This window comes from Polypterus senegalus, chromosome 17 (assembly GCF_016835505.1).
Source record: "Polypterus senegalus isolate Bchr_013 chromosome 17, ASM1683550v1, whole genome shotgun sequence".
Classification (NCBI taxonomy): Eukaryota; Metazoa; Chordata; class Cladistia; order Polypteriformes; family Polypteridae; genus Polypterus; species Polypterus senegalus.
The window spans coordinates 78,090,513-78,118,292 of NC_053170.1; the positions used below are offsets into that span (position 1 = coordinate 78,090,513).

Consider the following 27,780-nt stretch of genomic DNA (forward strand, 5'->3'; position numbering starts at 1 on the left):
GATAAATATTTTAACAAGTTTACAAGTAAAATTGACACATTTAGTTGTTAAACTAATAAGACTATTGTTTACTAAGCAGCAATTTCAAATTCTGCTTTATCTTGTTTATTCAAATTGAAACTCAAACATTCTGTTTCTATTTTAATTAAAGCACAAATTAAAAGGGTTTGAATCCATTAAAGTAGCTTTTCTTGCTATTTGCCTAATTGTACAAGATGATTCTTGTGATGATAGTTCTTTTTCTCAATTACTCAATTTTCCTTAATGTAAAGGTTAATATACCAGTCTTCAATCTGTTTGGTACAGTGTGCCTTGCTGTTTATAGTCTGCAGCAAAATAACATGTGCTTGCTCAACTACCATAATACCTCACCAAAAGAAGCACAACTAAATTACCATAAATCTTAGCAAGCAGATGCTGATAAAATCAGTTTTGTTATCAGCCAGTTTACTGATAACCAACTGAGTGTTTAGTATTGACACTCATCTAATTCAGATCAGCAGTCAATCGATTGGAGCATCCCTACAAAATGTTGCTTAATAATACAATGTTCAGTTGTTTTAGAGAAAAAAAATTTGGAACAATATTTCCCTCCCAATGCCTATACCAGCATTCTTACCAAAGGCTTGGAGCTTGCCAGAGTGGAAGTCATTGAGCAGGCTAAGTAACCCTCCCTCCATTTCCCGTACATCAGACACATCTGTCAGGAAAGAATGCTGCAGTGGTGATGATTGTAGTGGCTTAACTGGCTCGGATGGATGAAGAACCTTTACCTTTTCTCTGTGCAGTCTGCAAAAGAGTTTACCCCCCAACACCTGGTTAATTTGATTGAACACAACATAACACGATCAGCCAAGAGAGTCACATAAAACTAATTTGCTATTCAGCTTCCTGTTTGCTTCCATATCAGAAGGTTCAATTTCTATATAAATATAATTTGCTGAACTAAGTTTCACTGTCAGTCAACAAGATGCTAGGCTTATAATTAAGTCCTCTGCTAAGTATATGAACTCTAATCACTGTGTCACAATGCCAAAATAGTATAATTGCAACCTTGTTAATTCTAGAGATGTGATTCAGTATGAACATGAAGTTTGTTCTTGATTTCTTGCTTACAACAGCTCTTTTTTTGCACTGACCTTTTAAACTTGTTTCTTTGCTTTGGTGAGGGTGGCTGTGGGAGCCCCAAAGAGAACATGGCACTCTTGCTTGCGGGCACAGACAGCTTGCGTGGGTTGAAAGGTGGAGGAGGCTGGGCCAAAGAAACCTTTGGGCTCCGTTTCTTCTTCTTATCTTCCATTGGTTAAAACCTAGCCAGTCAAACAAAGGCAGACACTAAAAGCATTAAGAGAAAAAAAAAAAAAAAACATTAAATGAGACAAACTGCAGACTCAAGAAAGAATAAAGCTGCAAAAGCAATTGGACATCAATGCTTTTCTTACCACAGTGTTTTTAGAAATTTCGCTAATTTTTAAATCACATTTTCAAGTAGGAAATCCTATTGATTTAATTTTCAGTGTTGAATGACAAACTTATCACAAAGTACTTTAAAATTAGGAAAAATATTTTCAAGGAAAAGGTAATCATTAGGCGGCACGGTGGCGCAGTGGTAGCGCTGCTGCCTCGCAGTTAGGAGACCCGGGTTCGCTTCCTTGGTCCTCCCTGCGTGGAGTTTGCATGTTCTCCCCGTGTCTGTGTGGGTTTCCTCCCACAATCCAAAGACATGCAGGTTAGGTGGATTGGTGATTCTAAATTGGCCCTAGGGTGTTTGTGTGTGTCCTGCAGTGGGTTGGGCACCCTGCCCAGGATTGGCTCCTGCCTTGTGCCCTGTGTTGGCTCCAGCAGACCCCCGTGACCCTGTGTTCGGATTCAGCGGGTTGGAAAATGGATGGATGGATGGATGGTAATCATTAATAAAGTGAGCTATTGAACATCCTTTGAAAGAACTTTTAAATAATAAATTAATAGGAAATAAATAAAATTCAGCCCCTAAATACAAATATGACTGGATACAACGGAAATCAAATTACATTGTCAATTCCTAATAATAATGAAAACATTTAAGTTGATATTTTAAATTTCGTTATGAAGTCCAAAACAGTGTAGAAAATTTTTATGGAGAATAACAATATATAGAAATCCACGAATGAAAACAAAGATAAGCTGACACTCAAATGAAAATGTAATATGGCAATTACTAAAAAATCTTCTGGATGTCGCAGTCATATATAGGTGCATTTTAAAAGCCTCCGCAGCTGGGAAAAAAAAAATCAGAATAACCTGTACACCAGGCCGGGACAAGTCTGAAATTCTCTAAAAAGTCATTCTTTATTTGGAAAGGTTACACTTCGATCGAATACAAACCCAGCTGACACCAATAGCAAACATTCACCAGTCGCATTTGCCTCCAGCGAAATACGTCTTATAAAAGTTATAGACGCATTCACAAGCAAATCCTCGACTTTTATTTCTTTACACGTTGCTTACCTTGCTGTAGGTTTAGCAATCCAGTACTGTTTATAGGTATTTGGCGATTTTCGCGTTATCAACAGCCAGAACTGTGCTCAAACAGCAGCAGGAATAGGACACTGCAGCATAAAGCTTTTGACGACGATACGTCAACCACACCACGCGGGGTAGCGTAAGGAGGGGAATGAATAGCGCCAGCGTTTTAAAGAGACAGCCAGGATAACCGTAGGAAAAAAAATTAAATGAAATGCACGCCGCCTTCGGTGCATAAACATTTAAGTACAGGTGCAATGTTTGTGATGCTTTTATGCAGCCTTGAATTCATTTTGAAATTGTATTTGATTTTATAATGAAACCTATAACACTAAGTGTCCCACAGATACACTTCTGTTTAATTTGTTGACCGAGCTTTTAGTTACAGGCCCCGGATGCTGTTCAATTGTCGGATTGCTACGTTTAAGCGATGTCCCTTAAGTCCATCCATCCATTTTCTAACCCGCTGAATCCGAACACAGGGTCACGGGGGTCTGCTGGAGCCAATCCCAACCAACAATGGGCACTAGGCAGGAACCAATCCCGGGCAGGGCGCCAACCCACCGCAGGCCCCTCAGCTTCTAAGTCTCAGCTTTTAAATCCAGGCTGAAGACCCATTACTCCAGTTTAGCATATTCTGAACAGAGCTGCTGATTAGTTTGTCATACTGCATCTCTGTTGATAGTCATTAGTACTAAAACATATAAGTAATACGATATTTATAAATTGTTATGAACTCTCCCCTCTTCTGTTTCTCTCCAGGTATCCTCATATGGTACTTGGCGCCACTGCTCTACTGCCAAGTTGTTTGCCTGGCATGGAAAAGTCATCTCAGAGAAAGGACAGGAATCATGGGGCAGAAGGGTCCTTTCATCAGACTGGCTAGCCATGCAGTGACACAGCTGTAGAATGGCCAGTAGAGTGGAGGTGGCTAGTTGGTTGAAGTCACCAATATTGTTGTTTATTAGTTTTATTGACTAGTTTCTTCTTTGTTTTTGATGTATTTGAAAAAAATGTGCATCTTCGTATGTGATAGTTATGTAATCTATTCTTGTACTTTGCCTTGTAGTTTGTACTTCTGTATTGTATTTCTGAGGTGGCAATGACAGATTGGCTGTCTAACTTTGTGACGGGACTTACTTGTGCTCTTTTGTTGTATATTGTATTTTCCCCATTTTTGATGGCCAACCAACCTGGAAGGGTCTCTGTCTGAACTGCCTTTCCCAAGGTTTCTTCCCTTTCTTCCCTCTACAAGGGTTTTTTGGGGAGTTTTTTTCTTGTCAAGGTTTTGTGTCTGACAAAAAATGGGTATTGTTAAAGCCCACTGAGGCATTTCTTGTGATATTTTGGCCTATAAAATAAATACATTGCATTACACATAATCCCTTATATCTTTAAAATAGTTATCAGACTCCATTTAAAACATTGGATTTGGATCTATAGTAAGGATGCCTGGGGTTTCCCCTTGTCCGTGTAGGCTCCTTCTGGGTGCTCCTGTTTTCTCCCATGGTCTAAACACATACAGGTTAGGTGTGTTGGTGATGCTAAATTGGCACATTTTTTTTGTGTGGCATGTGTGTGTGTTTGCCTTGCAAGGGACTGGTACTCTGTCCAGGGATTGTTCCTGCCTTGCGCCCTAGGCAGGCATAGAAAATAGACAGATGGGGTTTCTTAAGAATTTCAGACCAATATACAATTTATCTTTCTTTCTTTCATACTAATGATTATAGCTTTCTGCTACATCAGATTTGGACACATACTGTAGCTGGCCTATCAAGTACTGTTCTTAGGTGGTTTAGGTTGTATTTAGCAAATTGTGCATACAATTGCAGACAGTACTGCCTCATTCATGCCCATAGTTAGATACCATATGGTGTTCCACATACTTTGGTGCTGATGACGTTTAGCTTTATTTATAATTAAAATTAATTCATCTTCAATTACATACATATAATTAATAATAGTTGTAGATCTCAAACTTTTTAATCTAAGCAGCACTTCTCCCTCTACAATTTCCAAATCACTTTCTTAGTAGTGCTAGTAACTGTTAGAAGGTTATCAACTTCTACTTTAAGAGCTCAAGTGCTTTTATTAAACAAGGGTGAGTTTCTATGTGCTGTAAGAAGAATGAGTCGGAGACATCATAAACGTTTGGGGCAGCCACCCGTATAATTGTATCGGCTGCAAAAGTTGGTTTTTGAGTAGCACAATGTGCTTAGTTCAGAGTCCAGAACAGAACTGCCTGTACTGAGGCATGATGGTCGTTTTAAAGGCCTGGAAGAGAAATTACATCATCTGGGCAGGAACTGGGAGTGGCATCCTCGTGCCCGGAAGTGGCGTCATCCTTGGGGCTGACAACAGGCGGGATTTCTCTCTAAAATACTAGAAAAAGTAGTCGCCAGTCAGCTTCAGTCACACCTTACGCATTACAATTTATTTGAGAAATTCCAGTCTGGCTTTCGCACTGGTCATAGTACAGAAACGGCACTAACACGGGTTGTAAATGACATTCTGATATCCTCTGATGAAGGAAATTCCACTGTAAAAATGTTGTTGGACTTAAGTGCAGCATTTGACACCATTGACCATTCTATTTTACTGCACAGGCTAGAAAACGATGTTGGGCTTACAGGCCCCGTGCTCGCTTGGTTCAGTTCGTATTTATCAAATCAATTCCAGTATGTACAGAAATGTGCAGACAGTACTCCATCATTATACACAGAAATTCAATATGGTGTCCCGCAGGGCTCAGTACTGGGACCTTTACTGTTTTCACTTTACATGCTTCCACTGGGATCTCTCATTAGAAAACATAATGTTAATTTTCACTCGTATGCAGATGACACCCAGTTATACCTTTCATTTAAATCAAATGAAGTTTCTCCGATGTTGTCTTTAATTAGTTGTGTTAGTGAATTAAAGGAATTGATGAATGAGAACTACTTGTCTTTAAATACAGATAAAACAGAGATGTTAATTGTTGGAGGGAATGATGCTGATCACAGCAATATTTTGTCGTCATTTAACTCAGTTGGAATCCCAATTAATTTTACTGAATCAGCCCGCAATCTAGGAGTTATCTTTGATTCTAGCATGTCATTTAAAGCACATATTACAAAGTCTTCCAAAACATGTTTTTTCCATCTTAAAAATGTTAGGAAATTAAGGCGCTTTCTAAATAAACAGGATTGTGAGAAATTAATTCATGCATTTATCTCTAGTAGGATTGACTACTGCAATGCGGCGTTCACTGGCTGTTCAAACTGTTCTTTATACAGCCTCCAGTTAATCCAAAATGCGGCTGCAAGAATTATTACAAGAACAAGAAAATATGAACACATAACTCCAGCTCTTAAATCTTTACACTGGCTCCCAGTTAAGTTTAGGGCAGATTTCAAAATTCTCCTTTTAACATATAAAGCATTAAATGGCCAAGGTCCGGCTTACTTGTCTGAACTTATCATGACTTACAAACCTGAGCGCATATTAAGATCTCAAGATGCCGGTCTGCTTAGGATTCCAAGGATTAATAAAATAACAGTGGGAGGTCGAGCTTTTAGTTACAGGGCCCCTAAACTGTGGAATGGTCTTCCTGCTTCCATAAGAGATGCCCCTTCAGTCTCAGCCTTTAAATCCTGGCTGAAGACTCACTACTTCAGTTTAGCATATCCTGACTAGAGCTGCTGATTAACTGTACATACTGCATCTCTGTTGTTAGTCATTAGCACTATAACATAAGTAGCATGATAATTATATTTGAATACTAACCCTCACCTATTCTGTTTCTTTTCTCGGTACCCAAATGTGGCAATTGGTGCCACGGCCCACCTGCCAAGTTGTTTGTATTTCCCGGGACAGGTCTGCAAGGGACTGAGAGAGATAGTCTGTACACTCCGCCACCCCCTGGCCTGGCGTAGAATTACTAGTGTTTAGGCCCTTCAGCTGTTTCCCATGCGCACGTGTGACAGTGCTTTAATCAGTTTTAAGAGCAGCCATTGTATCCAAAACCTCTTCCAAAGTCACGTTATAGTTATATGTTAGCTAATATAAATCATTTCCCTAATTATAGTTACAGTATATGTTAGCTAATCTAAATCATTTCCCTAATTATGGTCATGTTTCTTAAAATATGTTTACATTTTGAGCAGAGATACAATCCAGATGTCATGCTATCTGTTTCAATTTGTGATTGTAATGGCAAGAGCAAAAACAAATCAAACCTATAATTAAGTAGTGATCAGAAATAACTTCATTTAATGCAGTAATATTTACATTTTGAATCTCAACTCTATACAGTGGTGTAAAAAAACTATTTGCCCCCTTCCTGATTTCTTATTCTTTTGCATGTTTGTCACACAAAATGTTTCTGATCATCAAACACATTTAACCATTAGTCAAATATAACACAAGTAAACACAAAATGCAGTTTTTAAATGATGGTTTTTATTATTTAGGGAGAAAAAAAAAATCCAAACCTACATGGCCCTGTGTTAAAAAGTAATTGCCCCCTGAACCTAATAACTGGTTGGGCCACCCTTAGCAGCAATAACTGCAATCAAGCGTTTGCGATAACTTGCAATGAGTCTTTTACAGCGCTCTGGAAGAATTTTGGCCCACTCATCTTTGCAGAATTGTTGTAATTCAGCTTTATTTGAGGGTTTTCTAGCATGAACCGCCTTTTTAAGGTCATGCCATAGCATCTCAATTGGATTCAGGTCAGGACTTTGACTAGGTCACTCCAAAGTCTTCATTTTGTTTTTCTTCAGCCATTCAGAGGTGGATTTGCTGGTGTGTTTTGGGTCATTGTCCTGTTGCAGCACCCAAGATCGCTTCAGCTTGAGTTGACGAACAGATGGCCGGACATTCTCCTTCAGGATTTTTTGGTAGACAGTAGAATTCATGGTTCCATCTACCACAGCAAGCCTTCCAGGTCCTGAAGCAGCAAAACAACCCCAGACCATCACACTGCCACCACCATATTTTACTGTTGGTATGATGTTCTATTTCTGAAATGCTGTGTTCCTTTTACGCCAGATGTACCGGGACATTTGCCTTCCAAAAGTTCAACTTTTGTCTCATCAGTCCACAAGGTATTTTCCCAAAAGTCTTGGCAATCATTGAGATGTTTCTTAGCAAAATTGAGACGAGCCCCAATGTTCTTTTTGCTTAACAGTGGTTTGCGTCTTGGAAATCTGCCATGCAGGCCGTTTTTGCCCAGGCTCTTTCTTATGGTGGAGTCGTGAACACTGACCTTAATTGAGGCAAGTGAGGCCTGCAGTTCTTTAGACGTTGTCCTGGGGTCTTTTGTGACCTCTCGGATGAGTCGCTCTCGCTCTTGGGGTAATTTTGGTCGGCCGGCCACTCCTGGGAAGGTTCACCACTGTTCCATGTTTTTGCCATTTGTGGATAATGGCTCTCACTGTGGTTCGCTGGAGTCCCAAAGCTTTAGAAATGGCTTTATAGCCTTTACCAGACTGATAGATCTCAATTACTTCTGTTCTCATTTGTTCCTGAATTTCTGTGGATCTTGGCATGATGTCTAGCTTTTGAGGTGCTTTTGGTCTACTTCTCTGTGTCAAGCAGCTCCTATTTAAGTGATTTCTTGATTGAAACAGGTGTGGCAGTAATCAGGCCTGGGGGTGGCTACGGAAATTGAACTCAGGTGTGATACACCACAGTTAGGTTATTTTTAACAAGGGGCAATTACTTTTTCACACAGGGCCATGTAGGTTTGGATTTTTTCTCCCTAAATAATAAAAACCATCATTTAAAAACTGCATTTTGTGTTTACTTGTGTTATATTTGACTAATGGTTAAATGTGTTTAATGATCAGAAACATTTTGTGCGACAAACATGCAAAAAAATAAGAAATCAGGAAGGGGGCAAATCGTTTTTCACACCACTGTATGTAATAATTAGATTTAATGTTTGATTATTATTGTTTGGGCCATTAACAATCTGGCAAAACTGTACTACAGGCATGTCAAACTCGCTACCGTTGGTGGGCTGCTTTGACTGCCATACATGCGTCAGCGGGCCACACTGTAACAAATACTATTATACTATTATACAAAGTTACTGTAGCTTTCATTCCAATACTGAAAACTTTAAAAAATGTAACACTTAAAGTTTAAAGAAAAGCAATTTACTTCCATACAATCTCCATACAACAGCACATAATTAGAGTCTTAGCCTCTTATCTAGGTCCTTATATAGGAGTCTTACAGTGTGAGATCTATTTCTTTTGTCCCGACACTTGGCATCTCTTGTTAGTAACCAGTTCGTCAATATCAGGCTTGAAATCTTCTGTAGCTGCCACTTTTATGAGGGGTGAAAGGTGCTCGACAGGAAGTCTTGAGCGATGTGGGGTTTTGGTAGCTTTCATTAACAAAAGCAAATGCTCACAAAGGTAAGTGCTTCCGAACATATAGACAGTACTCTCGATGCCAACGTACAGATCTGCACATACGAGGGTGGCAGGTAAGCATACAAGCCTGGCACAGCAACTTCATTGTATTTTGCCTTCAGAATAGAATCTGACTGCAGTTCAATCAATTCCATTTCGATATTCTCAGGCGCATTCTCAACGTTGTAAGAGTATGGTGACTTAAACAGTGCAAAGTCCTGTTCATGTGAACTGAAACCACAAAAACGTTCACTGAATTCATTGCTCAGTAATTCAAGTTGGAAAACAAATCCTCCAAAAATCAAATTTTACATTACTAAGTTTACTTCAAAGTTTATATTGTAAAATAAACCGATATGCAAAAAGCCCCCTGACCTACACTAATTTTACAAACTCAGAATCACAAAAATTTGTTAATAAATAACTCACCAACTTCTCACATCCACTTCAGATCTTCAGCTGTAGTCTAAACTAACTGTTCGTTACAATACTAGCACAAAATTACATAAAACTAGAGCAAAAAATTTGAAAATATGCGAGCTATTACTACTAGTGTCATGCCTAGGGTATCAAGGAGCTGATGCCGCAGCTGCAACTGTACTAGCAGATGATTTTTCCAGTACCATAATGTCATTGGAAAACATGCTTTTGTCAGAAGGCGGAAGTAAGAAAAGTCAATAAGTAATGCCGAAGATGAAGAATGATTTAATCACAAACGATAGTAATCATTCTGTACAAGTTTAGTGCTAACTTGGATCTGTCATGCGGGCCGCTTGTTTGACATGCCTGCTGTACTATGTTCAACAGATAAGTAAAATATTTGCTAAAATTGTCCACATCAATGTGGACACCTAAATAAGAAAAAGGTTATGCTAAGGTTAAGGTTCAGTCATGAGCAATAAATACTGCCCTGGTGGCCTACAGGCTAGCACTACAATTGTGCTGGAATCCATTTAAATATCTAATATGTGTGCCTCAAAGCTTGTAAATTCATCTAAATTTTGGTATTGGTTCGTAGTTCAAGAAACAGAATTACCCCAAGGCTACCTCCTCAACCACTATTTCTTGATTTATGATGTAATATATAACCAGCTAAGTTCTGCCTCAGCTAAAAGAATGGTTTAAGAATTACTAAGCCAGGCTTACGTAACAAGACACAAATCTGGTTTTATACTTAATATAATATCATTTACTAAAGTAGCTTTATTTCTCATAGACTGAATGTTTAGCAAACACCATTTTAAACTGTAAACTTGTTTTTAAACTCATATTACACCTTTGTTTTAGTTTGAATTATGTTATTAATTCAGGTGCCCCTAGTGGACAAACTGATTTTTACTGTTCTTTTAATTATGCTCTTTAACCTCTGCTTATTAGTTGATTTAAATGTTGCACCAGGACTATATTTATAAGATGCTTCACAACAGGAATTCTAGACAGCAGTTATAGAAGAACAAGTGGAATAAACAACAGTCTGTGATTTAAAATAACAAGTCGGTGGCCTGAACGGTGTTTTAATCAGCCAGCTAGGCAAGTTTGCTGCCATAATTTGGGATAGATCCTCTCCAGTTAGGGTAAAAACCATTCTTATTTAAAAATCCAAGTCTTCTGCCAAAAATCAACCTGTCTATTAACAAAGGATATGCTTTTATTTGCAGTCTATCTCTCTAACCAAGTCAGCTGCAGCTCTCACTCTATCATTAAAATATTCCACCTGACTGGTAACATTATTGGCTGTAATAAGTCAAAATGAAGTGCCTGTCCTATTATCTATACTAATAAAAGGCAAAGCCCTCACTGACTGACTGACTGACTGAATGACTGACTGACTGACTGACTGACTCACTCACTCACTCACTGACTCATCACTAATTCTCCAACTTCCCGTGTAGGTAGAAGGCTGAAATTTGGCAGGCTCATTCCTTACAGCTTCCTTACAAAAGTAGGTAAATATGCATATATATATATATATATATATATATATATATATATATATATATATATATATATATATATATATATATATATATACAGTGGTGTGAAAACTATTTGCCCCTTCCTGATTTCTTATTCTTTTGCATGTTTGTCACACAAAATGTTTCTGATCATCAAACACATTTAACCATTAGTCAATAATAACACAAGTAAACACAAAATGCAGTTTTTAAATGATGGTTTTTATTATTTAGGGAGAAAAAAAAATCCAAACCTACATTGGCCCTGTGTGAAAAACTAATTGCCCCCTGAACCTAATAACTGCTGGTGTGTTTTGGGTCATTGTCCTGTTGCAGCACCCAAGATCGCTTCAGCTTGAGTTGACGAACAGATGGCCGGACATTCTCCTTCAGGATTTTTTGGTAGACAGTAGAATTCATGGTTCCATCTACCACAGCAAGCCTTCCAGGTCCTGAAGCAGCAAAACAACCCCAGACCATCACACTGCCACCACCATATTTTACTGTTGGTATGATGTTCTATTTCTGAAATGCTGTGTTCCTTTTACGCCAGATGTACCGGGACATTTGCCTTCCAAAAGTTCAACTTTTGTCTCATCAGTCCACAAGGTATTTTCCCAAAAGTCTTGGCAATCATTGAGATGTTTCTTAGCAAAATTGAGACGAGCCCTAATGTTCTTTTTGCTTAACAGTGGTTTGAGTCTTGGAAATCTGCCATGCAGGCCGTTTTTGCCCAGGCTCTTTCTTATGGTGGAGTCATGAACACTGACCTTAATTGAGGCAAGTGAGGCCTGCAGTTCTTTAGAAGTTGTCCTGGGGTCTTTGTGACCTCTCGGATGAGTCGCTCTGCGCCTTGGGGTAATTTTGGTCAGCCGCCACTCCTGGGAAGGTTCACCACTGTTCCATGTTTTTGCCATTTGTGGATAATGGCTCTCACTGTGGTTCGCTGGAGTCCCAAAGCTTTAGAAATGGCTTTATAACCTTTACCAGACTGATAGATCTCAATTACTTCTGTTCTCATTTGTTCCTGAATTTCTTTGGATCTTGGCATGATGTCTAGCTTTTGAGGTGCTTTTGGTCTACTTCTCTGTGTCAGGCAGCTCCTATTTAAGTGATTTCTTGATTGAAACAGGTGTGGCAGTAATCAGGCCTGGGGTGGCTACGGAAATTGAACTCAGGTGTGATACACCACAGTTAGGTTATTTTTTAACAAGGGGGTAATTACTTTTTCACACAGGGCCATGTAGGTTTGGATTTTTTTTTCTCCCTAAATAATAAAAACCATCATTAATGGTTAAATGTGTTTGATGATCAGAAACATTTTATGTGACAAACATGCAAAAGAATAAGAAATCAGGAAGGGGGCAAATGTATACCACTGTATAGAGACACACATTTACATACACTTATATATATATCTATCTATATATGTATATCTATCTATATATAGATAGATAGATAGATAGATAGATAGATAGATAGATAGATAGATAGATAGATAGATACTTTATTAATCCCAAGGGGAAATTAGTAAACTGATACAAAGAAACAATATTAAATTAAATAGTAATAAAAATGAAAAAAATTTAAATAAAATTAATGTTCGCATTTACTCCCCCGAGTGGAATTGAAGAGTCGCATAGTGTGGGGGAGGAACGATCTCCTCAGTCTGTCAGTGGAGCAGGACAGTGACAAAAGTCTGTCACTGAAGCTACTCCTCTGTCTGGAGATGACACTGTTAAGTGGATGCAGTGGATTATACATGATTGACAGGAGTTTGCTTAGTGCCCGTCGCTCTGCCACAGATGTTAAACTGTTCAACTTTAATCCTACAATGGAGCCTGCCTTCTTAACAAGTTTGTCCAGGCGTGAGGCGTCTTTCATCTTTATGCTGCCACCCCAGCACACCACTGCGTAGAAGAGGGCACTCGCCACAACCGTCTGGTAGAACATCTGCAGCATCTTACTGCAGATGTTGAAGGATGCCAACCTTCTCAGAAAGTATAGTCTGCTCTGACCTTTCTTACATAGAGCATCAGTATTGGCAGTCCAGTTCAATTTGTCATTCAGCTGCACTCCCAGATATTTAAAGGTCTGCACCCTCTGCACACAGTCACCTCTGATGATCACAGGGTCCATGAGGGGCCTAGGCCTCCTAAAATCCACCACCAGCTCCTTGGTCTTGCTGGTGTTAAGGTGTAAGTGGTTTGAGTCACACCATTTAACAAAGTCTTTGATTAACTTTCTGTACTCCTCCTCCTGCCCACTCCTGATGCAGCCCACAATAGCAGTGTCATCAGCGAACTTTTGCACGTAGCAGGACTCCGAGTCATATTGGAAGTCTGATGTATATAGATTGAACAGGACCGGAGAAAGTACAGTCCCCTGCGGTGCCCCTGTATTGCTGCACACAATGTCAGACCTGCAGTTCCCAAGACACACATATTGAGGTCTGTCTGTAAGATAGTCCACAATCCGTGCCACAAGGTGTGAATCTACTCCCATCTCAGTCAGCTTATCCCTAAGGAGCAGAGGTTGGATAGTGTTGAAGGCGCTAGAGAAGTCCAAAAACATAATTCTTACAGCACCACTGCCTGTGTCCTAATCGGGTAGCTCCACGTTAGCATCTGGGATGATAGACGTTAGCCACGTTTCACTAAAACACAGCAAGCTGCATTCTCTGTAGGTTCTGACATTGTTCACCAGCACAGCCAGATATATATATATATATATCTCCTTTGGGGTGCGAGCAGCTGTTGCTGGGGGTGCCAGAATCCATTGAGGAAGAAAAATTAAAAACATTATTTGTACAAAATCTTAATTTATCTATCCATTCCTAAATAATTAAGTGGGCAGGCTATTTCGTATCAGTGCAATACGCTGCTTGTTAAAATGGATGACTCCTAATCTTACGTGCACTTAGTGCTGCATGGGTATTATGAACTATCGTATTTGTTCAAGTTCTATTTAAATTTTAAATATAAGTAATTTTTATTTGGTCGAGAGAAATATGTTTAGTAGAAATGAAAGTTAAATTTAATCATCATTGCATAAATTTTTCTTCACCATAGAAATGTAAAGACTAAATCCAACTGCCTGATAGCCGTGGAGCTCAGCTCAGAGCAAAATGAGATGAATGGGAGGGGAGATGATGACGTGACTCCCCCACCCGCCTTAACTGTAAATCCCCCACAAACACAGTCTCTCGGAATTTGCATTAGCACAGCCCTTCAACTGCAATTTTAACTTAGTTACAAAGTGATCAAAACTCTCGTTTATATCCTGCGTCCTCTCATTAAACTTGTATCCCGCATTACCCGTGGGCATGACAAACACCAGCGGCAGCCTGTCTATGAACTTAATTTAAACTTTAAGTTTACACCGTGCTTTGTTTCTGAAGTAGCAGCACTCATGAATATTGTTGTAAATGTCAGTCGCTTGCTTCTTATTGTTTCGCTGCCTTCTCAATTATATAGTGCATGTTTTCTTCAGCGCTTTTTGGAGCTCTTCCTGGTTTTCTATGTCCTGCATTGATAGTCAGTTCACGTGATTACGTGGGAGGCGTGATGATGTCACACGAAACTCCGCCCCCCCACGGCCATCCAGCTCAACTCCATTACAGTATATGGAGAAAAATAGCTTCCAGTTATGACCATTACGCGTAGAATTTCGAAATGAAACCTGCCCAACTTTTGTAAGTAAGCTGTAAGGAATGAGTCTGCCAAATTTCAGCCTTCTACCTACACGGGAACTTGGAGAATTAGTGATGAGTCAGTGAGTGAGTCAGTGAGTGAGTCAGTTAGTGAGGGCTTTATATATAGATATAGATATGAGAACAACACTCATATCAATGACAAAACAATTACATTAACAATCATGTTACGTTATTTTTAAAATTTTTCCTTTTCTTTTTCATAACTTCTTTAACACACTACTTCTCCGCTGCAAAGTGCGGGTATTCTGCTAGACTATATTAATAAAAGGCAAAGCCCTCACTGACGCACTCACTCACTGACTCATCACTAATTCTCCAACTTCCCATGTAGGTAGAAGGCTGAAATTTGGCAGACTCATTCCTTACAGCTTACTTACAAAAGTTAAGCAGGTTTCATTTCGAAATTCTACACATAACAGTCATAACGGTTGATAACAGTCGACAACGTCCGCCATGTTGAACTTTCTTATTTATGGCCCCATCTTCACGAAATGTGGTAGGCAGCTTCCCTGCGCTAACCGAAACCGATGTACATACTTATTTCGATGGTATGATGCCACTGTCGGCCGCCATATTGAATTTTCCAACGTCACTAATTTTCCAACTTCCCGTGTAGGTAGAAGGCTGACCCCATCTTCACGAAATTTGGTAGGTGGCTTCCCTGCGCTAACCAAAACCGATGTATGTACTTATTTCAGTGGTATAACGCCACAGTCGGTCGCCATATTGAATTTTCCAACGTCACTAATTCCAAATAATTATTGGTATATTTTCCCTCAGTTTTAAAAGGTTTAATTTTCTTCTTAATAAAAATTTTAAGGCAGTACTTTGCTGCTGCGAAGCGCGGGTATTTTGCTAGTTTGTAATATTAGCAAAACTAGGAGCTAACAATCTGCTGTTTAGTTCCATCACCAGTATTTCTATGTCAAATAAAAAACAGATACACCGATAACCATGACATGGCCTGTCAATTTTTAATCCTTTTAATATGATTAAATACAGCAGGTGCTTTCTCTTATACTATATGTAGGCTGGCACATAAAGTTGATAAATTGTCTTGCTTTGGGGACACACTGGTTATTTGCGTGATAATTAAAATGCAATACTATTAGAAACCTGTTATAATTAGTTATTATATACTGCTCAAAAAATTAAAGGAACAAATTTTAATCAGAGTATAGCATCGTCAATTAAATTTCTGTGATATTGATCTGGTCAGTTAAATAGCAGAGGGGGTTGTTAATCAGATTCAACTGCTTTGGTGTTAATAAAATTAACAACAGGTGCACTAGAGGGGCAACAATGAGACGTCCCCCAAAACAGGAATGGTTTAACAGGTGGAGGCCACTGACATTTTCCCCTCCTCATCTTTTCTGACTGTTTTTTCACTAGTTTTGCATTTGGCTATGGTCAGTGTCACTACTGGTAGCATGAGGCGATACCTGGACCCTACAGAGGTTGCACAGGTATTCCAACTTCTCCAGGATGGCACATCAATACATGCTATGGCCAGAAGGTTTAGTATGTCTCCCAGCACAGTCTCAAGGCCATGGAGGGAATTCCAGGAGACAGGCAGTTTACTCTAGGAGAGCTGGACAGGTCCGTAGAAGGTCCTTAACCCATCACCAAGACCGGTATCTGCTCCTTTGGGTAATGAGGAACACAATGAGTACTGCCAGAGCCCTACAGAATGACCTCCAGCAGGCCACTGGTGTGAATGTCTCTGACAAAACAATCAGAACCAGACTTCATGAGAGTGGCCAGAGGGACGGATGTCCTATAGTAGGCCCTGTGCTCACTGCCTGGCAGCATGTAGCTCGATTGGCATTTGCCATAGAATACCAGAATTGGCTGGTCCACCACTGGCACCCTGTGCTTTTCATAGATGAGAGCAGGTTCAACGTGAGCACATGTGACAGACGTAAAAGGGGCTTAAGAAGCCATGGAGAATGTTATGCTGCCTGTAACATCGTTCAGCATGACCGTTTGGTGGTGGGTCAGTGATGGTCTGAGAAGGCACATCCATGGAGATAAAACACAGACCTCTTCAGACTAGACAACGAGTCCTTGACTGCCATTAGGTATCGTGATGAAATCCTTGGACCCATTGTCAGACCCTATGCTAGTGCAGTGGATCCTGGGTTCCTCCTGGTGCATGACAATGCCCAGCCTCATGTGGCGAGAGTATGCAGGCAGTCCCTGGAGGTTGAAGTAATTGATACCATTGAATGGCCCTCATGCTCGCCTGACCTAAATCCAATATAACACCTCTGGAACATTAAGTTTCATTCCATCCGACGCCACCAGGTTGCACCTTAGACTGTCCAGGAACTCCGTGAAGCCCTGTTCTAGATCTGAGAGGAGATCCTCCTGGACACCATCTGTCATCTCATTAGGAGCATGACCCGACGTTGTCAGGCATGTATACAAGTATTTGGGAGCCATACAAACTATTGAGTATGATTTTGAGTCGCTGCAATGAAATTTTGGCAAAATGGACTAGCATGCTACATCTTTTTTTCACTTTGATTTTCGGGGTGTCTCTGGGGTGTCTCTGTAGGTTGATAATTTTCATTTCCATCAAATGATGTGCAATCCTTTTGTTCCTAACACATTACCCAGTCCATATCAGTATAGAGATCCAGCATGATTTTTTTCCCATTGAGATATGATGTGTTTTCAAAGTGTTCCTTTAATTTTTTGAGCAGTTTATGTAATAAGTCTGATAATTTCTCTATAAAAGATGCATTTTTTTCGGAGGATGATAAACCGTCCAAACAAAAGATTGCAATACTTTTTGAATAGCTACAGTAAGATACTCGAAAGGTGTGAAAGTACTGAAAATTATAGTTTTACAGTTTAAACAGCTCTTTGATCTTGGCATACAGAATGAACAATATCATAGTTTGTAGGTGCAGCTTCAATTAACACTGCAGCAATGACACTGCTTAGCCACATTTCACTTAGCATTCGAAAGTCTATTTTCCTATCCCTCATAAAATCACTAACATAAAATGTCTTATTGGTTTAACGCTCTAACATTAAGCAAAGCCATAATGAGGATCTGAAGAAGAACACAACTGTATTGAAGTTTTAGAGCAGCATGAGATGGCAATTACGGTATTCACATTTATACCAACTTTTCTGAATCTTTTAGCTAAACTATCATACATTTTTATATAACAATATACCACACATCTATAGATAAACCCATTTATGGGTTTTTGGCTAACATTAGGCCTAAAGCTAACCGGTCATGATCGATGTATTACTTTAGAGATGTTTTCAAATAGGACCCTCTTCAGATGTAAGCCATCACAGCTGAAGAATTGCCATCTCTCAGAAGCCTATCCCAGAAGCCTGTCATCCAGGTGTTTAAGGCCAGGAATCAGCTGTAGACTTCATCAGACCGTCTTAACATTGGCAGTGTTCAGGTTAGGGCACTACCACTCCCTCAGTATTAACGACATTCAGATGGAAAGGGTGGATAGTTTCAGATACCTTGGTTTTCACATCACAGAAGAAGTCACCTGTTCCAACCACAATTGGCACCTTGGTGTATAAGGCACCACAATGTCTTTACCACTCAGATGCCTCATGGATTTTAGACTGTCCTCCCAGATACTAAAGGTTTCTATAAGTCCACCACTGAAAGTATCCTGAGGGGAAGTAATACCACCTGGTTTAGAAACAGCATTAGGCAGGACTGCAAGGTAATGCAAAGACTGGTACAGTCAGCTGAATGCATCATTAGGCGTGCACACTCCAGGACATCTATACCAAGCAATGTCAGACCAGGGCAAAGAAAATTGTCAGTCATAACAGCCATCCCGACAATGGCCACTTCCCTGTGCTGTATTCAGTGAAACACTATCACTGCCTGAAGATCAGTTCAGAGAGAGTGAGAAGCTTTTTTTCACACGGTACATAAATATCCTAAACAAGGACAGTGCCTAGAAAAACATGACACACTATTTTTATTTATTTATTTTTTAATAATTTTAATATAATGCTATCATAATATATATTGGTATTTACAGATATTTATAAAGCTGAGTATTTGCTGTTTATTTACTTTTTAAATCCTTCTAATAAATATAGTCTTGGAGTTCAGCAACTAAACATTTCACTACATATTATACTAGGTGTGATGTGAGATTTTACATATAACTTGATAAATATTTTGAACATCTTTATTTGTAATTTAGGCAAAGCAATGTAATTTAGTGTTTACCATCCCCTATCCCCACCTTTTACGACTAAGTCTCTTTGCATTTTACGACAGAGTTGGGAGAGGATGAGTCTTAAACCAGTTTGGCAAGTATTTATCTGCTAAAATCTTTCAACCCCCTGCAAGGAAGCCAGGATGTTTAACATATGGTTTGGGGGCAGGTGTTAAGATGTTCTATTTCCCCCATTGGTCTGAGGTATGGTTGTTTGGAATTGGCTTGTCTCAGAGGCCTTTAAGTGCCATGATGTCCTATTGGCTGTAGGGGTTGGACAGAAAACCCATACATTTGCTTGCTTTATCTCACTCGGTCTCTCTTGCTTGCTAACCAACATATGATGAAGAAGCATCTCTCTCTTACTAACATCTGAAAGAAGCATCTCTCTTACTGATCTGATGAAGAAGACCATCACGCCATGAACTGAAGACAACACAATAAAGAGCACAATGTCAGCCATATTGAACTGACATGTGGCTGAAAGTTGAGCACCAATGATGCCTTAACTAGAGACATTAAGTAACTACAAGTCTGTGTGCCACCTGAACTACAAATCACCATTTATTCAGGTTGTATGGTTGCCAATATTCAAATGTACTTTGCATTTTGTTATTATTTATCAATATTATCAATAATACATTATTTTATGTGTAACTAAACTCCTGCTTGTCTTTTTACTACATCTAATTGCCTGAGGTTATAGATATAGAAGGGAAGGTGGGGATAAGTTATATACAATAATACCTTATAAGCAGTGGTAATTCTGTGAGATTATGCATTCTAAGGCCACATATTAATAATACAATAGGGGAAAGTAGAGCAATATATATATTACTCTACCAAGACGAAACACTAGGGGACAAATTCCCCAGTTCACAGGCCCCTGGCCCTAAAAGACACCAGGGCCCCTATTTCACAACCCCTGCAACAGAACCAGCCTACCGATGCACTGAGTAACAGTGTGTTATTAATCCATTTACTGATGCTTATTTGTACTTATAGGGAAAACGCAATTTAACAACTTCATTAACTAGTTGAATATATACATACATAATTTACACAACAATCATTCACTTTGGGATTAACATGCTTTAAGAGAAACCACAAGAGCATATAAATACTTTGCATTCAGTAATACAAATATATTACAAATTGTGCTGCCTTTCTTCCCAACAAGTTATCACAAAAGTCCAAGGTAGTATTTTGTTCAAACTGAGGCTGTCCTCGCTAAAGTCACATGAGTGGTGCATTTGGCAGACACACACCATACGGTTACTGATGCTGAGGCATATGAGCCATGCGTTCTGCATTTGTAATGAGGTGTAGTTGAGCGACAAACAGATTGTGTGAAAATCAATAATAAGATGTTTAATAAGATTAAAAATATCTATCGATCTATCTATCTGTCTGTCCATTTCCTAACCCCATTTATGCTGAACACAGCTGCAGGGAAGCTGGAGCTCATCCAAGCAAGCATCAGGCAGTAACAGTCCCTACTCTGTCACAAGTTCAAGTTGAAAAAAAAAATGGGGCCAATTTAAATTTAAATTTGTATTGGTTCGCTTTTGTTTGTAAGTTTATGTAAATCTTAGAAAAAATCTTCTGTGTACTTGTGTAGCTCCCAGTTCAAACTGCCATAATGTTAGAGTCCCCTTCAAGATCTGGCCAAGCTAATATTAGCTTCTTTCTTGCTAATACTAAGCCCTGATAGTTGTGAGGCTTCTTCATTTATAAGAAAAATCTAGTGCTTTTGTAATGTGAATGTATTTCTACACTTTTTTTTCTTTTTCTGGACCCAAGTAGTGAAAGAGTCAAGTGATGAATCAAGCCAAGACTTTTTTCCCCCAAAATAGAACCATTATTTTAAAATGGTGAATATTTTATACTGACAGATAAATTTTCCGGACTGAAAAAAATGCAGAAATTTTCAAAAAGATTTTTTGTTTGTTTTAAATATAGAGTTATTTCTGCATAACCATGGTCTATATTAATTTGCCACATGAAATTGTGTTCTAAATTGAAGTGTATTTTATAAACTAAAAAAATAACTAACCTGTTCATTCATTTTATAATTGAGATTATGGGTACCAGGGTCATATTATTAAGAAAAACCTTAAAACTTACAGAATACATCCATTTTTCAGGCACAAAATGTTATTGAGTATTACTCTATGTCTTGCGATATATAGCAAAACAACACATCCATGTTATTTTAAAAAGAAAAAAACAACAAAAAGCAAAACATTGTGATATTCTGCCATTTTAAAGCAAGTCCAAGGGTGTGGATTCAACTCGGAAACTCACCACCAAGTGCTATTATTGGCATTATTGAGTGATAATGCTAATATATAAAATACAATTTATTTTTTTGACAGCCCCTCAGCCTTGACTCTCTAAGAAGACAAGAAAAAACTCCCAAAAAACCCCTGTAGGGAAAAAATGGAAGAAACCTTGGAAAAGGCAATTCAAAGAGAGACCCCTTTCCAGGTAGGTTGAGCGTGCAGTGGGTGTCAAAAAGAAGGGGGTCAATACAATACAATACACAGAACAGAACAAATCCTCAATACAGTATAAAATTAAAAATTACTGAGTAGAATTTAATAGTAGATGATATCACATAATATGATTTGGATTTATGATAATACTGCATATGAATTGGTATCTCTGTCCTGTAGGCAACTAGACAATAACAGAAAAAGACACACTTACAATCACATATATTCTCCATTTACTGTGGTATGCAAATGTTTTGGCCATCTTGCTTAAAATGTCTGTTACTGTGAATAGTTAAGTGAGCAGAAAATGGATCAATTACCAAAAGGCATGAAGTTAAAGATGACACATTTCTTTTCAGCATTATTTGCAAGATTAAGTGCATTGTTTTTATTTTGTACAATTGTAGTGTGAAAAATGGAAAGGAGCACCATGCAAAAGTTTGGGTACCCCAAGATATTAGAAGTCTCAGATAACTTTTACCAATGTCTCAGACCTTAATTAGTTCATTAGGGCTATGACTTGTTCACAGTCATCGTTAGAAAACCCCTGGTCATGGCAATTGTCAAGCTGTACAACTGTGAATGGGTGAAAATATCCCAAGTAAGAACTGAAAGACTGTTAACTGGCTACAGAAAGCATTTCTAAGTCATTAGTGTGTCATTAAGTACTAACCATGTTGGGTGCCCAAACTTTTGCTTCAGGCCCTTTTCATTTTGTAGTATTTTGTACCTGTGAATGATGGAAATAAAAATGTAATCTTGCTTAAAATATTACAGAAATGTGTCATCTTTAACTTTATGCCTTTTGATGATCAGTTCATCTTCTGCTCCTTTAACTATTCACAATAACAGACGTTTTAAGCAAGGGTGCCCAAAAGTTTGCATACCACTACATTTGGTAGCTTATTTCATTATTTCAGAAAAGTTTTTGCTTGTTGCTGCCGGATTGATAATGCACACATGTATTTCAGTGGGAGAGAATATTGTAACAGCCCTGTGGATATGAGAAATGGAGAAATGGAATCATCTACTTTATACCACTGCTGGTTAGGTGACCCTCAAAATGACCGCTTGGTTTCTTTTTTGGCCACTTTCACCATGCTGCCCACATGGTTGCCAGCTGCTTTGTCCTTTTGGCATGAATGTCATCCAGCACCACTCATTCAGAATTAGAAGTAACCCATATATGCCACTCTTTCAGACCCACTGATGAAACAGAATTACAGAAGCAAAAATAGGATTAAAAGCAGAAAATAGCTTGGTAGTGTGGGCTTGTTAGGTTTTCATAACCCCACACATAATGGTGGCTGTGAGCAGAAAATGAAACCTTAAATGTATTCTTTGCTTATATAAGATGTGTACCTCAAGAAGAATAGTTCCGGGAATGTATGATAAAATAATTATTCCTAGTTTCTTTTCATTATCACAATGATGCCTCATAAAAGTGGAAAGCATGTTTTTTTTTTTATCAAAACATTTCCTGCTTCAAAGCTGACATATTTGGTACGTTTTAAGGCTTTTCCATACACGTATGGACACTGGTACACTTCATCCACCATTGTAAGCCGCAAGATGAGACAAGGTACTTTTAAAATCTAAAAAAAATGCTTAATTTTAGAACACAATTTTAGGTGGCAAATTAATATATACACTGATTGTAAAGAAGTAAATTGACTTGAAAAATACCAAACCTATATATACACTTTAAGATTTAACCAAGCATCTGACAGGGATCAGTGAGGCAGCATATCAATCCCATTTAAATGAAGACAGGAATCAGTCACATTTTCACATACAATTTCTCAGACTGGGAAAAAAGCCAATGGTTTGATGGAAATTCTGATTTCAATGAGACAGCAATATGATAATAAACTTATAGCAGCAGCAGGAGAATGTGATAGTTCCTCTTTTTAACACCTTATTGAAATACTGTCTGTAAACTTAGCCCAATGAATTATATAGTTACCATGTACTCCTTTTAACACTCCCCTTTTGTTACATTAAAAAAAATCTTCTTCCTGACCTTCAACTTTTGTCTCTGGATGCTTACACCTGAAACCATGAAACTGCTTAAATACAATGATGTTTTATTTTATATAGCATGTGACATTAAGCTAAAATGATTGTCCAGTACTGAAAAAATACCAAATGTCTGCACAAATCACAGTTTAAGGTTTAAGTATTTTACATAAGAAAGTATTTGTTTTCATTGCATTCAAAAAGGAAAGGAACAAAAATCACCTAGAGAGCAGAGGTTAAACGCTTCAACATTTCATAACTGCACCCAGAAACTTCACAAAAAGATGAGGAGGAAGAACAAAACATATCACATGAAGACAAAAGAAACATGATACAAATTGAGGTTTCAGCCGGGAATACCCCATTTGACTGGTGAAGGCAAAAGAAAATTAGTTCAACACAAAACTAAACAAAAACAAACGCCAACTGCCCTTGCGATTAAAGTGGAAATAGTCATACTTTTCATTTTAATAGTGAATCATACTTTTTTACTTTATGTTGGTACTTTTAAAACACTGTATTGTGAAACACTGCAGCTATTTTTGTCTAAACTTCAAGAAAGGAGCAGACCAGGAATGTTGCTGGTCTAGTACTGAGCTACAGGAAGACCTCAAAATCCTAAGATTCAGTCATGCTGTACATGGTGTCAGAAACTCCACACAGAGCCATAGCAAGGTTTGGGGCAGCCACCCGTATATCTGGTATCCTGGCTGCAAAGTCGCAAAAAAGTTTACAGCACTGATGTGCACAAAATGGAGTCCAAAACAGAACTGAGTGAATAAGAAAAAGGTGCAGGCTTTTAAAGGGGGAGACAGGAAGTGAAGTCCGAGGGGTCAGGCTCATAAGGATTTTCAGCCATAGGCTCAAGCCCAGACATGACATCAAAGGAGCCGGAGCCGACAAGGTCTTCTTCCATAGGCTTGGACCCGGAAGTGACATCAACAGGGCCAGGTGGAATCTCCTGTGGATGGTCGGCAGGCCAAGAAGAAAAAGAATCAGTGCACTTTGCTACCTCCCGGTTTGACTTGGAATTGCCCTTACTCAAGCCCTTTAGCTACCTCCCATGTGCACGTGTGTGACAATGGCCAGTCCATCTCCTAACCACCACATTGAATAAATATAGTTAAACTACTAATCTACAGTCCTCATCCTTATTTGGTATTTTTAATTAGGTTTAGCAATTGTTAAATCAAAATAATTATTAGTTATAATAAAATAATGTAGTTGACCAAGTTTAAAATCATCATCTGAAATCTGAATTTGAAAATTACAGTATATACTTGCGTATAAGTAGGGTCTTGAAACCCGAAAAATCGATCATAAAATCAGACCCTGACTTATACACCAGTTCAAAAATGCGACACTTCATTTTTTTTTGACATCTTCTTGCTTCCTCCAATTTTGCACTAGTTTTTCATACACATCAAATTTTATTGCAGCAGCGCAGTTACCAATTTCTTTTGCCACTTCAACAACTTTTAATTTAAAACCACCTTCATATTTCCTTCTGATCGAACGCTCTATCGTAGATAAGGGATACTCTTACGATAAAGGTGTATGAGGGTGTGAGATACAAAAAACACAAAACAGTGTCAATGTTGCTTCAGAATAATTTGGGTATTACCACTTGGTGACATAGGCACAATACATAGAAAAAAAGGTAGTGTGTTCCGTGGTTACTCTCTCCGGTGGGCGTTAGCATATCATAGTCTATTGCACCAATAGTGTGAGTTTTCCACATTCGTCTTATAGGACCGACATTATAAAATACCAGAAATTTTACTGTAAAATCAAGCCCTGACTTAAACGCGAGTGTATACAGTAATACACATACACACACACATACATATATATACATACATACATATATTGGATTACAAGTGACATCAAGGGCCTTTTGAACCAGAAGAAAATGGCTTTTAAAGGCGGTAATCAGCTTGAGCTCAAGCACGTGTAGAAGGAACTCCGTGTGCAGCTCAGGGTGGCGAAGGAGCAGTACAGGAGAAAGCTGGAGCAGAAGTTGCAGAATAACAGCATGAAGGAAGTGTGGGATGGGATGAAGATCATCACTGGCTGCAGCTCGAAGCAGGGTGCCACCATCGAGAGAGACGTGGAGAGAGCAAGCCAAATGAGCAACTTCTTTAACAGGTTTGACCACCCTAACCCACTCTCACCATGGAGTGCTGCACCCTCCACCCATCCTTCTGCTGATACCAGCATAAGAGAGAGTTTCCCTCACCCATAATTACAGCCGTCCAGGTAAGCAGAGAGCGGAGGATTCTTTGTGCCAGCAAAGCAGTGGGTCGAGATGGATTGCCGCCACGAATGCTGCAGGCCTGTGTGTTGGAGCTGGGGAGTCCTCTACAGCGCATCTTCAACCTGAGCCTGGAACAGGGGAGAGTCCAGAGGCTTTGGAAAACATCTTGCATGACCCCAGTCCCAAAGGTATCACGTCCTAGTGAGCTGAATGACTTCCAACCTGTTGCTCTGACGTCACATGTGATGAAGACCAGGAGCGGCTGATGTTTCACCACCTGAGGCCACAGGTCCACCCTGCCCTCGACCCTCTACAGTTTGCATACCAGGATAGGTGGGAGTGGAGGATGCCATTATCTATATGCTACACTGATCCCTCTCCCACTTGGACAGAGGCAGTGGTGCTGTTAGAATTATGTTTCTGGACTTCTCAAGCGCCTTCAACACCATCCAACCTCTGCTCCTTAGGGACAAGCTGACAGAGATGGGAGTAGATTCATACCTTGTGGCATGGATCATGGACTGTCTTACAGACAGACCTCAGTATGTGTGTCTCGGGAACTGCAGGTCTGACATTGTGGTCAGCAACACAACTCGGAGTCCTGCCACTTGCAAAAGTTCACTGATGACACTGCTATCGTGGGCTGCATCAGGAGTGGGCAGGAGGAGGAGTATATGAACCTAATCAAGGACTTTGTTAAATGGTGCGACTCAAACCACCTACAACTGAACACCAGTAAAACCAAGGAGCTGGTGGTGGATTTTAGGAGGCCCAGGCCCTTCAAGGAATCCCGTGATCATCAGAGGTGACTGTGTGCAGAGGGTGCAGACCTATAAATACCTTCTACTTATGTTCCAGTGGAGCAGCCAAGGGTTCCTCAGTACCACCCCCGGGATACTTGGTGGCAGCCTCCCTGGCTCATGATGGTGCCTCAGTTTCCCGCAGGGTTTCATGGGAGTTGGAGTGCTCCCCAATCCTGTGGGGATCTGGGGTGGCAGCCAGGGGGGGCTGCAGGGATCCCGGAGCCAACTTGGACACCTCTATAGCCCTGCCCGGAGGACTATAAAAAGGGCCTGCCTCCCTTCAAAAGGAGCTACAGTGGGGGGGAGGAGGACTAAGCTTGAAGAGGAGTGGTGGTAAAAGGAGAAAGAAAAAGAGTGTGTTTTGGTGTACTTGTGCTTTGGGACTGAGTATTGCCTGTGGGACACGGGTCGGGCGCTATAAAGCCTAATTATCACATCTGGCGTAGTCAGCAGGATGCCGGTCTGTCCATTTGGGCTGGAACCTGCATTTAAATTTGAGTGAAGACCCGGCATAGCAAAGTGCTGCAGCGCGAGGCAAGTATTGAACCCAACTGCGCAGAGACACTGCTCCCGACGCAGCTGAGGATGAGCACAGCGCTTTGAAGCGTGCACACGCGGTAGGGACCGTAGGCCAGACTAGCACAGCACACCGAAGTGCGCAACTGTGGCTGGGGTCGCAGGATAAACCACTGAGGAGCTTTGGAAGACACCGCGTGCAATGGGGAAGAAAAAAGCTGGGTGGACACAGAGGCCAACTGGCAGTTGGCGCCATGCTAGTCCGCCGCATGGGTTACAGCCGGAGGTAGGTGATGGGCCCAAGGCTGAAGGGCCACGGGAATGCTTTTCTGCATGTGGCTCATCCTACCTCCTAGATGCCGAGGTGTGAAGCACTCGATGCGGGCAGGGGGACGTGTGTCCATGACGTGTCGGCATAGCAAGCTCGGGAGAGAGCATTGCAAAACTGTGTCTTCCTTTCGGCCTGATCCATCGGCTGGAAGAGGAGAGCCCGGACAAGCTTCCCAATGCAGTGTCCCCGCTGGAGTAGCAGGAACACCTCCTTGGAATAGGTAATGGGGGGGCTTGTGTCAGTTACCCACCGATGAAGGTTGGCAGGCGGATATGGCAGACCTCCTCTCCACACCTCCGGATTACCCGAAAGGGCCTGTGGGGGATCCACAGAGCCTCGGTGGCTCGTGATCGGTGGGCGGGGACAAGGACAGCCCAAGTCCACTGCCAAACGAAATTATTCATTTCTCCTGGGCTGCATGGGATTAGGAATCCGTCCTCCTGCCCCTGCAGCCCTTGTTTAAAGTCTTTCAGGCCCTGCAGTAGACAAAGGAGGGGATCGAGAAGATGCTTGGCAGCCCGTGTGGAGCCTTGGTTGAGTGGCTTCGTGGACAT

General features: G+C 40.1%; 1 protein-coding gene across 4 annotated transcripts in view; it reads right to left on the reverse strand.

Moving 5' to 3' along the window:
• Positions 1–2,627, reverse strand: part of ccdc28b (coiled-coil domain containing 28B) — a 33,170-nt gene extending 30,543 nt beyond the window's left edge. Inside the window, exons 1-3 of one of the 4 annotated variants that reach the window (XM_039739518.1) lie at positions 2,488–2,627; positions 1,140–1,310; positions 620–789 (exon numbers count right to left, since the gene is read on the reverse strand). In XM_039739518.1, coding sequence (XP_039595452.1) covers positions 620–789; positions 1,140–1,300 — 331 coding nt within the window. In that variant the 5' untranslated portion in view covers positions 1,301–1,310; positions 2,488–2,627. Of the gene's footprint in view, positions 1–619; positions 790–1,139; positions 1,336–2,487 lie in introns of all 4 variants that reach the window. The other 3 variants (XM_039739520.1, XM_039739519.1, XM_039739517.1) reach the window with 3 other exon arrangements.
• Between the last annotated feature and the right edge of the window lie 25,153 nt (positions 2,628–27,780).